The 12,802-nt window shown below is 42.9% G+C and overlaps 1 protein-coding gene across 13 annotated transcripts in view; it reads right to left on the reverse strand.

Annotated features, from left to right (window-relative positions):
- Positions 1-12,802, reverse strand: part of CEP164 (centrosomal protein 164) — a 30,843-nt gene that overhangs the window by 17,765 nt on the left and 276 nt on the right. For 7 of the 13 annotated variants that reach the window (XR_015729418.1, XR_015729417.1, XM_087876049.1 and 4 more), the window contains exons 2-8: positions 12,626-12,737; positions 11,901-12,111; positions 9,800-11,281; positions 8,584-8,691; positions 7,517-7,624; positions 5,939-6,027; positions 4,125-4,331 (exon numbers count right to left, since the gene is read on the reverse strand). Coding sequence is in view for 10 of the 13 variants with exons in the window: in XM_087876049.1 (XP_087732175.1) it covers positions 4,125-4,331; positions 5,939-6,027; positions 7,517-7,624; positions 8,584-8,691; positions 9,800-11,281; positions 11,901-12,111; positions 12,626-12,737 (2,317 nt within the window). In the remaining 3 variants the exon portion in view is untranslated. Of the gene's footprint in view, positions 1-159; positions 292-4,124; positions 4,332-5,938; positions 6,028-7,516; positions 7,625-8,583; positions 8,692-9,799; positions 11,282-11,900; positions 12,112-12,625; positions 12,738-12,802 lie in introns of all 13 variants that reach the window. The other 6 variants (XR_015729419.1, XM_087876054.1, XM_087876053.1 and 3 more) reach the window with 3 other exon arrangements.

Raw genomic sequence — 12,802 nt, forward strand, 5'->3', positions numbered from 1 at the left:
TTTTGTATGGGACACTGTTGCATTGTTTTATTCTCTGTTGTAAGCCGCCCAGAGTCCCTTGGCAGTTGGGCGGCATAGAAATGCGACAAAATAAAATAAATAATAAATCGCATCTTCCCCCGAAGAGGACAATTAGAAGATTTCAAGGCAATCTGATACCTGATCTTCTCCTTCCCTGCATCCATCTCAGAATGCAACTCAGTGTGGAGTTTTTGAAGTTCCACTTTGATCTCTTCCCTCAAGCGTATCTCTTCTTCCTGCCTAGTTGTCTCCAACTCAGTTTGTAGTAACCTAACAGATAAGCAGAGTGATTTGGACTGTGAAACTAGCTGCTAAAAAAAAAAAGGAACACCACCACTAAAGTCTGTAGAAACCTTCAGCAATTTACAGCAAAAGCCGACTGCATGATTTCTAAGTAAGGAAGATACATGAATGAATAAAGTCAATATGGCTCTAGAGAAAGATTTTAAAAAGTCCATCTTGCATGTATTTTGGGGTCAGCCCTGGCAACATTCCTTGAAAACAGTATGTAGAATCAACCGTACAAGGTAAATTGTGACATTTTTACATATGACATTCTAATCTTTACAACTTGAAGTCTCTGAGGAACCTTCCAATCTCATCTGTCCCTTCCCTTCTAATTCAATTTGTTTATTGATTAGTCATTCAACCATATCAAGAAGCAATAAAAACAGCACAAAGAAAAATGGAGGCCATCGCTACTGCTCCTGCAGTCAATCCCAATCTGTTCTAAGTGGCACAGACTCTTCTGGATGCCTTTTGATACAGAAGTCATGATTTTCCTAGTAATATGCAAGTTCGCTCCCTACAAAAGGTATGCCAAGTTGTCCTAACCCAACATTTCTTATTCCGGAAAATAATTTGATCTTTCATCTTCTTGCTGTCTTCCCTTCCTTCCACCTTTTCTGTTTACAGTTATTGCTAAATTAACCAGATAATTGATTGGTGGAGATGTCTTCCCCATCCCACAGCTTGGTGAATCCCTGCACTGTTTCTCATGCCTACAGTACGTGGGATAAAATTTAGTGAAAGACTCTCTACACTTTCCCATCTCAAGGACACTGGGGCCAGCTGTGTAGTTTTTCATCTGAAAATATGGTAAGATTTTGTCAGTTTAAGTGAACTATCAACAATATGCTAATGATAACCAATTGTATATTTCTGGTCCAGGCCTGATGAGAGATGCTGTAGACATAGTCACCTGGTGCCTGGAAGATATGATAGATTGGATAGGATAAAACAATTGAATCCCATCAAGAAATGCTAGCACTGATTCAGAAGTTATCTAATGTCCTGATTATTCTGAGTTAGTATCCGCATGGCATTGCATGTGGTCTCCTATATGTACAGTTTGTTTGTTTGTTTGTTTGTTTGTTTATTAAAATTATATACCGCCCTACTCCTGAGGGACTCAGGGCAGTGAACAGCCAAAAGATAAAATACACATAGTACAAACGTTAAAAACCATTTAAAAATACATTAAATACTTTGGCCCAAAAACAAATTTAAAACACCCCAATTTATAAAACAAATTTAAAAGCAATTTAAAAGGAGGTTAGGCCAGGCCAGCCTGCTGGAATAAGAATGTTTTGAGGGTACGGCGGAAAGTGCGCAAATCCGGGATCCTCCGCATCTCTGGGGGGAGCTCGTTCCAGATGGCAGGTGCCCCCACAGAGAAGGCTCTCCCCGTGGGGGCCGCCAGTCAACATTGTTTGACCGATGGCACCCTGTGAAGACCCTCTCTATGGGACCGTACTGGTTGGTGAGAGGCTACTGGTGGCAGAAGGCGGTCTCGTAGGTACCCTGATCCTAAGCCATGGAGCGCTCTAAAGGTAGTAACCAAAACCTTGAAGCGCACCCGGAAGACCACCAGGAGTTAGTGCAGCTTGCGCAGGAGGGGGGGTCACATGGGAGCGCCACGTTGCTCCCATAACCACCCGCATGGCCGCATTCTGGACCAGCTGGAGCCTCCGGGTGCTCCTCAAGGGGAGCCCCATGTAGAGAGCATTACAGTAGTCCAGGCGGGAAGTGATGAGGGCATGAGTGACTGTATGTAATGAGTCCCGATCCAGAAAGGGACCCAACTGGCGAATCAGGCGAACCTGATAAAAAGTCCTCCCGGCCACAGCCATCAAATGCTCTTCTAAAGACAGCCGTGAGTCCAGGAGGACACCCAAGTTGCGAGCCCCCTCTGTGGGGGCCAACGACTCGCCCCCAATAGTCAGTGACGGCACCAATTGACTATATCGGGACGTCGGAAACCACAGCCACTCGGTCTTGGATGGGTTGAGCCTGAGTCTGTTTCTCCCCATCCAGATCCGTACAGCCTCCAAGCACTGGGACATCACTTCAAGGGCATCATTGGGGTGATCCGGGGTGGAGATGTACAGCTGAGTATCATCAGCGTACTGATGGTACTTCACCCCGAAACCACGGGGTAGTTCTTTCTTGACCAGCAGCTAAAATCACGGCTGAGGAGCTTTTGCCCAGCTGCAGGTGGTACACTAATTGTTGGCCATCTTTGGGAGACACAGTGACACATATCTTCAGTGACACATATCTTAAGGTTGGATTACTACAATATGCTTTGAAGACTACTCAGAAACCACAGTTGGTCTAAAATGCAAGAAGCTACTAGCAGGTGGGACTCCTTTACTGATGCTGCACTAGTTACCAATCAGTTTCTGAATGCAATTTAAAATGCTAGTTGTAGTCTATAAATTCTTAGAGGGCCCGATTCCACTTATCTTAGAGGCTGTTTCCTTCAGAGGATATATGCCTGGCCTTAGCGGTCATTGACTGACCACAGGGCAGTGACGGTACATTGATCAGACTGCACCTACAATATGAGTCTAGTTTCAGCCAGCATATTTTAAAGAGAACTCTGGGATATTGATCTACTGAAATTAATTGAGAGGTATGCAACCAAGGTGATAAAGAACTGGGAAAGAAAACACTTTTGAGGAACAGAGGTACTGGATGTTTACCATGGAGAAGAGAAAACTGAAGAACTGATGTAGAAGACAGGCAGAATTGTTCAACATTCCAAAAGATGGAATGAAAAACAATGGAAACAAGGTTTAGTTGGACATCAGAAAAATGGGAGAGAAAATGGAGCAAACAGATTGCCTTGGGAAGAAGTGGAATCTTCACTAGAAGCCTTTAAACAGAGGAGGCTCTGTGGCAATCTATCAAGGATGCTGAAGGAATGAATTCCTGAACTATGCAGAGGGTTGGATCAGAGGTATACCCTAACCCTAACCCTAACCCTAACCCTAACCCTAACCCTTTCCAGTCCTGGCACTCTATATTTTAATCACTGGTAACTGAGAGTCAATGTAGTATAGAACTGAAAGTATTAGACCAAAATCCAGTAGAAGGAGATTCAGTCTTTGCAGGTCCACAGAGATCATGAAGTGACTTCACTGTAGCTCTACCGCATCTCCCAGGGCTGCTTTCATGGAAATAAAATAAAGGAAAATCACTATGTATGGCCCATTCAGCTCCCAGAAGAAAAGCAGGACATAACGTAAAAGTAAAGACAACTGCCATGACTCACACAAGCAGTACAAGCAGTATCATGTTCAAAACTTACTACTTTGTAAGTTATTCTGGTTAAGAGAGAAAAGATGCATACAACCTCACTGCAGGAATGGGAAAAAAAAATGGAAGGAGAAGAACGACCAAAGCATCAGGCAATGCAAGAGTTGGATGCTGATGTACATCAGAGTCCTACACAGAACACAAATCAGTACCTATCCAATCCACAAGTCATGAGTTGCCTAGGGCAAGTGTCAAATAGCTGTGGTCTGTATCGAACAGATAACGTTACATAAAGGCAGTCAATTATTTTTTTAATGGATGAGCTTCTCCTAAAAGTTTCTAATTAAGTAGCTTCTTTGACATTTTCTGTTGGGATTTGGGATCTCAATGTTACAACAAATAGTCCTTGCCTCTTTCTAGGAAAGAATTTTAAAACACCAAGACTTTGGATTTGCACCCTTAATCTATGTGACAGAAGATGAGCACTACTGGCATTCATTGGGGGTGGGGGGTGGGGGAGGAAAGCCAAGTATCCATAGTATAGATGCAAAGAAACTCACCGGAGGGCAGACTCTTTCTGCTGATGTAACATCTGGATCTCTTCTTCCTCTCGTTGTTGCAATTCTTCCTGCAAATTCTGAATATGTATCTGTTTTTCTTCCAGCAAATACATGTTCGTTTCTTCCACTTTGGTTATTTCCTCCAGTGACTCCCCAGTATGGACATTCCATGGCTTTATTGGATTAATTTCAGTCTCAAACTGCCTGCTGTTAAGAACAACAAGTTCACACTAATTATTACTTGAAATGGACCAGGGTAGAATACAGAAGCCTAAAAAGACCCGATGCAAAAAAAAGACCTGTGAGCAAACAGAAGCCTACTTAGGACAATTCTTCATCACTTAGTAAGGCAAATGCCAATTCATTCAATTTTGATATATTCGGGTTGCTTCCAGATCACATCAAGATGCCTGAAAAATTGTTTTAATCTGATGTGCTTTCATCTTATATTTTTATCACTTGCAGTAATATCGCTTCTTTACATCTGCAGCCAATCAGCTTCTCAAACAGGAAGAGACACAGAAAATCAAAATATGGAAAGGGTTCAGAAAGCACTCTTTAATCAATTGTTCAGCTCAATATCTGGCTGTTCACCGCCCTGAGTCCTGCGGGAGTAGGGCGGTATATAAATCTAATAAAATAAAATAAAATAAAAATAAATATAACAGTGAGCTGCTAACTGCACACTTGGCTGTAACCTTTCCCATTAAGATAGCAGCGGTGTAAAATGGCTTTTCTTTTCTAAATCCCTAGGGCAGAGTTGCGGAAGGGAATTTCCCTAGATGCTTAGTTTTATATGTACTTTCAGAAAAGGAGAAGAGTACTTGGAACACTCTCCTTACAAAATAACGAGATTTACCGCTTAATACCAGGATCAGATAACAATATCACATTCCATGAATGGCCTGAACACCTTTAAATGCAATGTATCTTGTATAGTTTTAATTTTTCCTATTCATCTGGATTCTGGATACCAACATTATGGGGGGAAAGGGCTAACATGGTACAATATAAACGCCTTTTTGTAAATATGTTTATTTTGTTTTCCTGGCTTGTTTAAAGTTTACAGGTATACCTTAGAAGCATCAGAATTGTTATTTGTGGGAGTGTCTTTGAATCTAGTCTAGAATATTTATTTACTGCAGAATTCAGCAGCCAACTGGTCTCTGGAAAGAGTCAAAAGAAGATGTATTTCATTTGTACTAAAATATTATTCTGGGAGAAATTCCAGGCATTGGTTATTACCCTTAAGTCCCTAAAAGGCACTCAAGATACCACTTTTTTCTAGAGTATTTCACACTTCATCCTACTCACTGAGTTCATTTAAAAAATCTATTCCTACAGATACCACAGCTTGTTATGCAGGGATTCAAGAATTATGCTTTTTCAGCAGCTCTTCCTGGTCCTTGATACGATCTCCTTGTTAAAATGAAGGAACCCACCTGTTTTGTTAGAATTTTAAAAAAATGTTTAAAACCAATGTGCTTCAGAAGGTGCTGTTATTTTCAGAGACAGTACTCTCTTAGAAACCTGATCAGATTTGGGGCTTCCAGCAGCCCAAGACGATGTAGTTGGCCTTTAAATCCATCACGCCAGCCTATGAAACACTGGTAACTCTTCATACCAGCCAAATAACTGGCTCCAACTGACAATCCTTTTTAGCCGACCCCTCGCAGGCAGTGCTGCCAGGAGGAGGGTGGGAGAAACAAGTGGGGACAGAGTGGAATTAAAAGAAGCGAGCCCTGAATAAAGTCAGGTCTCGAAAAACAGATGTGCAACAGCCATGCTTTTTGCAAAGAATTTGGGCTTTATACCTCTCTTCTGCCACAGCAGATCCATTATTTTGTTCCTCTTCCAAGCTGTCTTTGTCCTCATTTTTCTCCTGCGCCAACCAGTTTGTGTTCTGCAAGAGAAAGGAAAGGTGGAAGCTTTGCCACAGCCCCGTATTTCAGTGAAAAGGTGAATATCACAGATCCAATCTGGACAAGAGATTTCTACATTTAATTGTGATAGCATGATCCGATGCAAGATTTTATGTACTGTGAAACCAACAAGAAACAGTAATCATAACACAGTTATGTGTGTGAAAAATTGAAAGGAGTTTGCAATACTTCACCCTGTGCAACAAAAGTGAATGACAAATAAAGGAACTCATGGAAAAGATTGAAAGAAAAAGTCAAGAGGACCATATCGCTCAATAAAGTCTGGAGAATATTTAAAAGTACAATAACTGAGGCTCAGCAACAATGCTGAGCCCAGACAAGGCAGCATGACTCTTTAGTCATGTACAGGAAACTTTAAAATTTCAGAAGGATTCCTTTAAGAATGTTTGCCCTAAGGAGAACAGAAAGGAGTATAAAAAGTGTATGGAATGCAAAAAGAATTTCAGGAGCGCACATAGGAAGAAATGTAAAACATTAAACTTTTAAATATATATTTAAAGCAGGAAACTGCAGTTGGGTCTTAGACAGCGAAGGAGCAGAAGGAATATTCAGGGACAATATAGAGATTAGTAAGAAACCCAGTTAGGTTTTCCATCTCTCTTTGCTATTGAGTGGATAGACCTTGGATTGACTTTCACAGGGAAGAACCAGAACTGTTGAGCAAATTGAGATGACAAAATACTCTAGATTATTTGAAGATATTACAAATAACAAATCATTGAGTCCTCATGGCATCTACCCAACAGATCTTAAAATAGTTCAATTGCAGACTTGCTGATTTCCTAGAAAAAAACATGTAACCCTCAACTTGGGCACAGTGCTGGAAGGTAGCAAATGTGGCACTGATTTTTAAGAAAGGATCCAAGAAGATGCAGAAAATTAGTTTAATGTCTGCTCTTGAGAAATTGGCAGAAACAGAAAATCTTAACAAAGAAGCCTGGTGGAAATAAAAATTGTATGGATTCCACAAAGATAAGTCTTGACAGTCCTTTGAGGTAGGCCATGTCTGCAAACTTGCACTACAGAGTTCCTGGCACTCTATTTTATTGTTAAAGGATATAATATCAGAATTTGAAAGTCTGACCATGTTTCTTTTTCTCTCCCTTGATACCCAAGAGAGTCAAGGTGGGGCAGTCTTGAATTTCTTCCTCATCCCCTCCTGTCTTCTGGGCAAAGCTGATATTTCTGTAATTGTTGTTGCACCTCTACTTCAAGGCTCTCTCTCTCTCTCTACTCCTCTGCAAATATTGCTCAACAAATAGCCAGTATTTCTGAGGTGTAAACAAACATCTGAATAGAAGTAGCTCTGTGATATCATATACAAGGACTTTGAAAAAGACTTTGACGAAGTTTCTTATCAAAGGGTCTTGTGTAAAATTATTGTCACTGATACGTAAAGCTGTTTTTTGACGGATTGCTAACTGATTAAAAAAAAATCCAGCAACTTACTTCCTCTTTCGAAGTGCTTTCAATGGTCGATTTGTTCACCCCAAATTTTGAACTGTTTAGGACTGGAGGTATTTCAACCACGTCCAGGATTTTTTCTAGAATAAGTTTCTGGAAACCAAAGGCCACAGAAGACAAGAAAAGCATGTGTGTGGAAAAGAAAGGTTATCCTAGATCATTAGTCTTACTATGTGACCTAAAACCAACACAAGGTTGTCAAAAAGCATAAAGGAAAACAAATTACGGGCACTAGGCGACCTGAGATATTTCTAGAAGGACTGCATTCCTGAATAGGTTGTTCAGGAACCAATGAGTCCTGAGTTCAAAGATGTCATTTCAAGGTAACAGCTTGGTTTGGGATAAAAAAGCAAGTCAGTGAAGAACCAGCTTTGAGCACAGAATCATAGACGAAAGGAATCCAAGCGAAAGCCTCCCCACTCGATGGCCTTCATCCTCTACTGGAGCGCATTCAGGGAAACATACCACCTCCTCGAGTTACAGATACTGTTCTGAAACCGCATTTTAAAAGACGGAAGGGTTTTCAAACAGATCAGTTGTTCAGGGTTCCTCTAACTTTATTAATCACCCTCATTAACTTGGTTCAAACTTTCCTGCGGGTTTGGGTGTTGATGACCTGCCTGGATGGGCCAATCCAGTTCTGTCAAGATGCTGCTGGTGCTATACCATTTAAGTTTTTAAAGATAACGATGAGCAGTTTGAATTGGGCTTGGAAATCTTCTGGTAAGCAGCACGGTGACTTTAGGATTCTGTTACCTGGTCTACAAAGGGCCCATCATGAAACCAGGCAACTACTGCATTTCACAATAACTATAGTTGTTGAACCACATAAAACACATTTAGGACGGACTAAAACTTGTCCCCTGTAGCATTAAATGCCCTGTTTCTTTTACAGGAACACATCACCCCTCCCCTGCCATCTGGGAGCTGATTTCCCATGCTCACAGGGGCAGTGCCGGGAATGTCTTTTTCAAAGATCCTTCTGGCATACATTATGAACAAAAATATGTTCCCTTCAGAGATATATCAGATGTGTTTGATGAAAATACTACCTCACTGACTTCTTTCTTCTCTGTCACATCGGATATTAAGTGAGGCAAACAAGCTTCTTTTTCCTCCTCATTTTTGGAATTTGAAGTATTTTTTCCACAGCTGCTGGGCTATCAAAGGGAAACCAATCAAAATATCAGTGCGTTAAGATGCGAGAAGGAGTCACAAAGCCAGTCCAACTTGCAGTCACGTGCCTTGCTCAAGACAGCATGCTAGTCCTACAGAGCATCTCCCACTTGTTCTTAGGGAGCCGTGAAGAGCACCGGTTGAGACAGCCACAATATCACATAATCAGGACACAAGACTCTCTTGGAAAGCCTGGATCAAAGGAGGGAAAAGAGAACCTCTGGATGGGCATTGTGAAAAATTAAGTGTTGGAATATTGCTGCCTTTGACCAAATGCAGCAGGACTATTATAGCGTTATATATTACGAGAGAGAGAGGAAACAAGTCTTCTCTTACCTTTATTCATACTGTACATAGCTTTTATCTTGACCCTCTCTCCAACCTCCTCCAGTATTTTAATTATAATCTGCACTTTTGCCAATTTTACTGTTTTTTGAAATTAGTTTGAAGTTCCACATGCAGTCACACCACCAAATATAAAAGCGTATTAAAACGTAAAGGACAAACAATGTAGTGATTTCAATCTCTTTATATGAAATCTTTTTTCGGCTGTCATAATGTACCAGTCTTTTCACCAAGCTACCCAAAAGGATCCTGAGATCCTTTCTCTGGTTGCTCACTATTTACTGTGTATGCAATCAGGATAGGATTTTTTCCCAACAGGCATCACTTTGTACTTGCATACATTAAAAGAAATTTACCATTTTAGTTTAGTTTAGTTTTAGTTTTATTAAATTAAATTTTAATAGCTGTTCCCCAAGCCTAAGTGGTCCTTTTGGAATTACTGAAACATTTTACCACTCACTTTTAAGCCCAGATAATCTCTGAACCAGTTAACAATATAAACATTGCAATATAAACATTAGAGCTATCCAATAGGGGATATTCCGATTCTCTCTTCCAGTTCAGGAGCCAGTCAATAAGATAGACACAAGGTAGGAAGCTGGGGTTCAAATCCAGCAAATGATTCTAGGCTTAACGAATCTTACACCATTTACCCATTCTTTGCCTAACTGGATAATGCAATAGTTTATAGTGGTGAAAAAACTCTGTTCTCAGAGAAAAGACAGATTATAAATGCCAGCTGCCTACCTCTTCCATTCCATCTCCGTCTTTTGGAAGCTCAACCCTGCAGGCTCCTTCCATCAAAATCGTATTGGGCACCATCTGTTCTCCTGCCTGGTTGTCTTGGAGGAGGCATGTCTGACCTTCACAGGGCTTCAATCTCTTTCCTTCAGGAGTTGCTGCTTCTACTGCTGCTGTTTCTGTAGCTCCTTCCCCAGCAAGATCAGGCTGAACAGTCTGATCAGAACCAGGCCCTTTGCTGCAGCCCTTCTGACCCTTGAGAGACTTGGGCACACCCGATTCTGTTCTAGACTTCTGCACCATATGGAGGACATGTTGATAGAACTTCTGATCCTCTGAATAGCACTCACTAGCTGACTGATTGTCTGGGGAGCTTTGTGCTTGGCTATTTACAGCTTCCAAAAATGGTCTTTGGGGAGAAGGCAGGTGCTTTGTGGGATGTTCAGATTCACAAGAGCTCTGTAAGTCCCAGGACAAATTGTCTACTTCACCCAAAACCTGAGAAGCAAGGTGGTCAGACAGGCTGCTAGCAACACTGACACTATTACCGCTGTCAGATTCTATCTTTGAATCGTGTTTCGCCCCCCCTGTGAGTTGACCCGGTGTAGGAGATGACACTTCACTCTCTGAAATTCCTGTCTTGGCTCCAAGCTCAACCGAACCCTGCAGCTGAGAATGAGGAACAAGAGTCTCGATCTGCCATGGGCTGGACTCTGTGGCCAGGCATTGTTCAGAAGGGTTCTTTTTCCCCCTTCTGTTCTCCTTTATTCTCTCCAGAGGCCTTAATATTTCATTTTGAAAATAACGGATGTCACCTTGTCCCTCTAAAGTCCTAGATGAGATCAATGTGAAAGCAGCAGCAGAGGGAGAAAGCTGCATTTCCTTTTCAACGCTATGCAAGAAGTCTTCCTTCCTGACTAGTCCATCTCCCTCCGCATGGCCTTTCTCATGGTCCTCAACTTCTTTTTCTCCCTCTAAGAACAGCTTTTTCTCCTTGATTCCTCCCAGGGCTAACACCGTCATAGCAGCTGCTAAAGTTTGAGAGGGTTTCTTCAGTGTTTGGAAAAAAGGCTTTATGAGGTGGATGCTATCTACATCCTCAGGTTCCAAGTCTGATAAAACACCACTAGTAGCTGCACATCTGATTTCTGTATTCGCATCTTGTTGTGCTTGATGATTAATATCTGACCTGCTGGAAGATGCATTTCTTCCAAGAATTTTCTCCACATCTGCAAGGATCTGTTGAGTGCGGTTTGATTTTTCTGGCAGAAGAGGTTGTAATTTCCCTGGGGCAGGGCTTGATAGCAGCCTGGACAAATCACCGGTATCCGAAATCTTTCCCTTGGGGTTTTTCAGGAAGGAGTCATTCTGTGTCACCAGGCTGCCCTGTTGCTCTAGGACAGGACTACCATGCTCCGAATACAGGATAGGAGATGATACTCGATAAAAGGATGTTGACGGAAGAATCCCTGGCTCCGACTGCATCTCCTAAGTAGGCAAAAACTATCAGGTTACTGATTTTGTAAACAGGCTAACTTTTCTTCTATATGAGCCATGCAAGGAAAAACAAGCCTGCATTTCTTGCTCTTGCTTGCTAGAGGAACCCACCATGATGATTGGCAGACTTTTGATATCAGCTTGGATATGGTAATCGGCTGTTTGAATAACATACACAGTTGCAATAGTTTTTGTGGAGAAAAAAATTCAAGGCAGCTAATTTATTCAAACCCTGCCAAGTCTTCAGCACCAGAGACTGAAAGAAACACCCATGAAAGAAGAGCAAGTGCCAAGGCTAGAACTGGCCTCTACGTTGCTGGAACAATTTGAAAAGCTGTACAAAACATATCGTTCTCTTCAGTTATTACTTTTTTTTTTTAAAAAAAGAAATCTTTCCCAACCATGTCGGGAAAGGGTTAAAGAAAACCGAAAGCAGAAAAGTCTTGACTACTGCTAGTCAGGGGTATTTAAAGCCCAGCTCCTTTATCCCATGGGGAGACAGGTCTTTGGAGGGAGGGATGGAGATGAAGAACAAGAACAAAACAGGAAACCAGAAATATTTTATCTGTTTCCGTATTCCAATAGCAGAAATGCTTGTTCAAATACTCACCACAGGATGCTTAGGGGGGTCTCTTTCTTTCTTATCCTTTTTCTTTTCTGCCCTTTTCTTCTTTTTCTCTTTCTTTTTCAGACCTCCATGTTCCAGAATTTTTTCCCTTTCCTGGATCACAAGTTGGCGGTAGCGCTCATCACACGGATGGTCCCAGGTCGACTGGCCATTGGCAAAATTGAAGTAATAGATATCGCCAGTGGTATCTTGACTGCAGACAAGAGAGAGAGAAAGTAACAACCGCTCAGGGAGAAAAAGAGCAGGACAGGAGTTATCATGGGTGGGTGGGTGGGTGCGTGCGTGCGTGCGTGCGTTTGGTGCTCAGGCTCCTGTTCCGCTTCATCCTTTCCGGGACAACCAGAGGGCATCCAGGACCTCCCAACTAGAGGAACGCAACGCGCTTTCTTTTGCTTCGAGAAACCATGCCATCAATGGGACCTGACGGAAACTGCACCCGAAACCGGAGGCCAAGTCGTAATCGTTACCCAGGCAGGAAGACCTTTGAGGGCTGGGCCGTTGCGGCGCTTCCCGGGACCAGCTGACACGGCGGTCAGCACCGGCTCTTCCGGAGCCCCTCCGCCCGGCCTCGCCTCTGAATTCTCCAGCCAGGCCGAGCGGCACCATCGCCTCCGCCCGGGACCTTCGGGGCCGCCAGAACCGCGCCCGGGAGGAGGAGCGGGAGCGGGAGCGGGACAGCCACCCGTGCCGCGGCGGCCAGAGCTTACCACGGCTTCCACTCGGCGGGCAGCGGGGCCACGATGCCCTCCCGGGCCAGCCACATCAGCTCCGGCTCGTGCTCGGGGTCGATGCCCACCACGCGAGCGAACTCCTGGATCTCTGCGGAAGAGATGCGCCCGTTGAAGCGACCCCGCGGGGCCCCGGCTGGCCCGAGGAGCCCCCGC

The sequence above is a fragment of the Pantherophis guttatus genome, chromosome 9 (assembly GCF_059756535.1).
Source record: "Pantherophis guttatus breed Tessera chromosome 9, ASM5975653v1, whole genome shotgun sequence".
Classification (NCBI taxonomy): Eukaryota; Metazoa; Chordata; class Lepidosauria; order Squamata; family Colubridae; genus Pantherophis; species Pantherophis guttatus.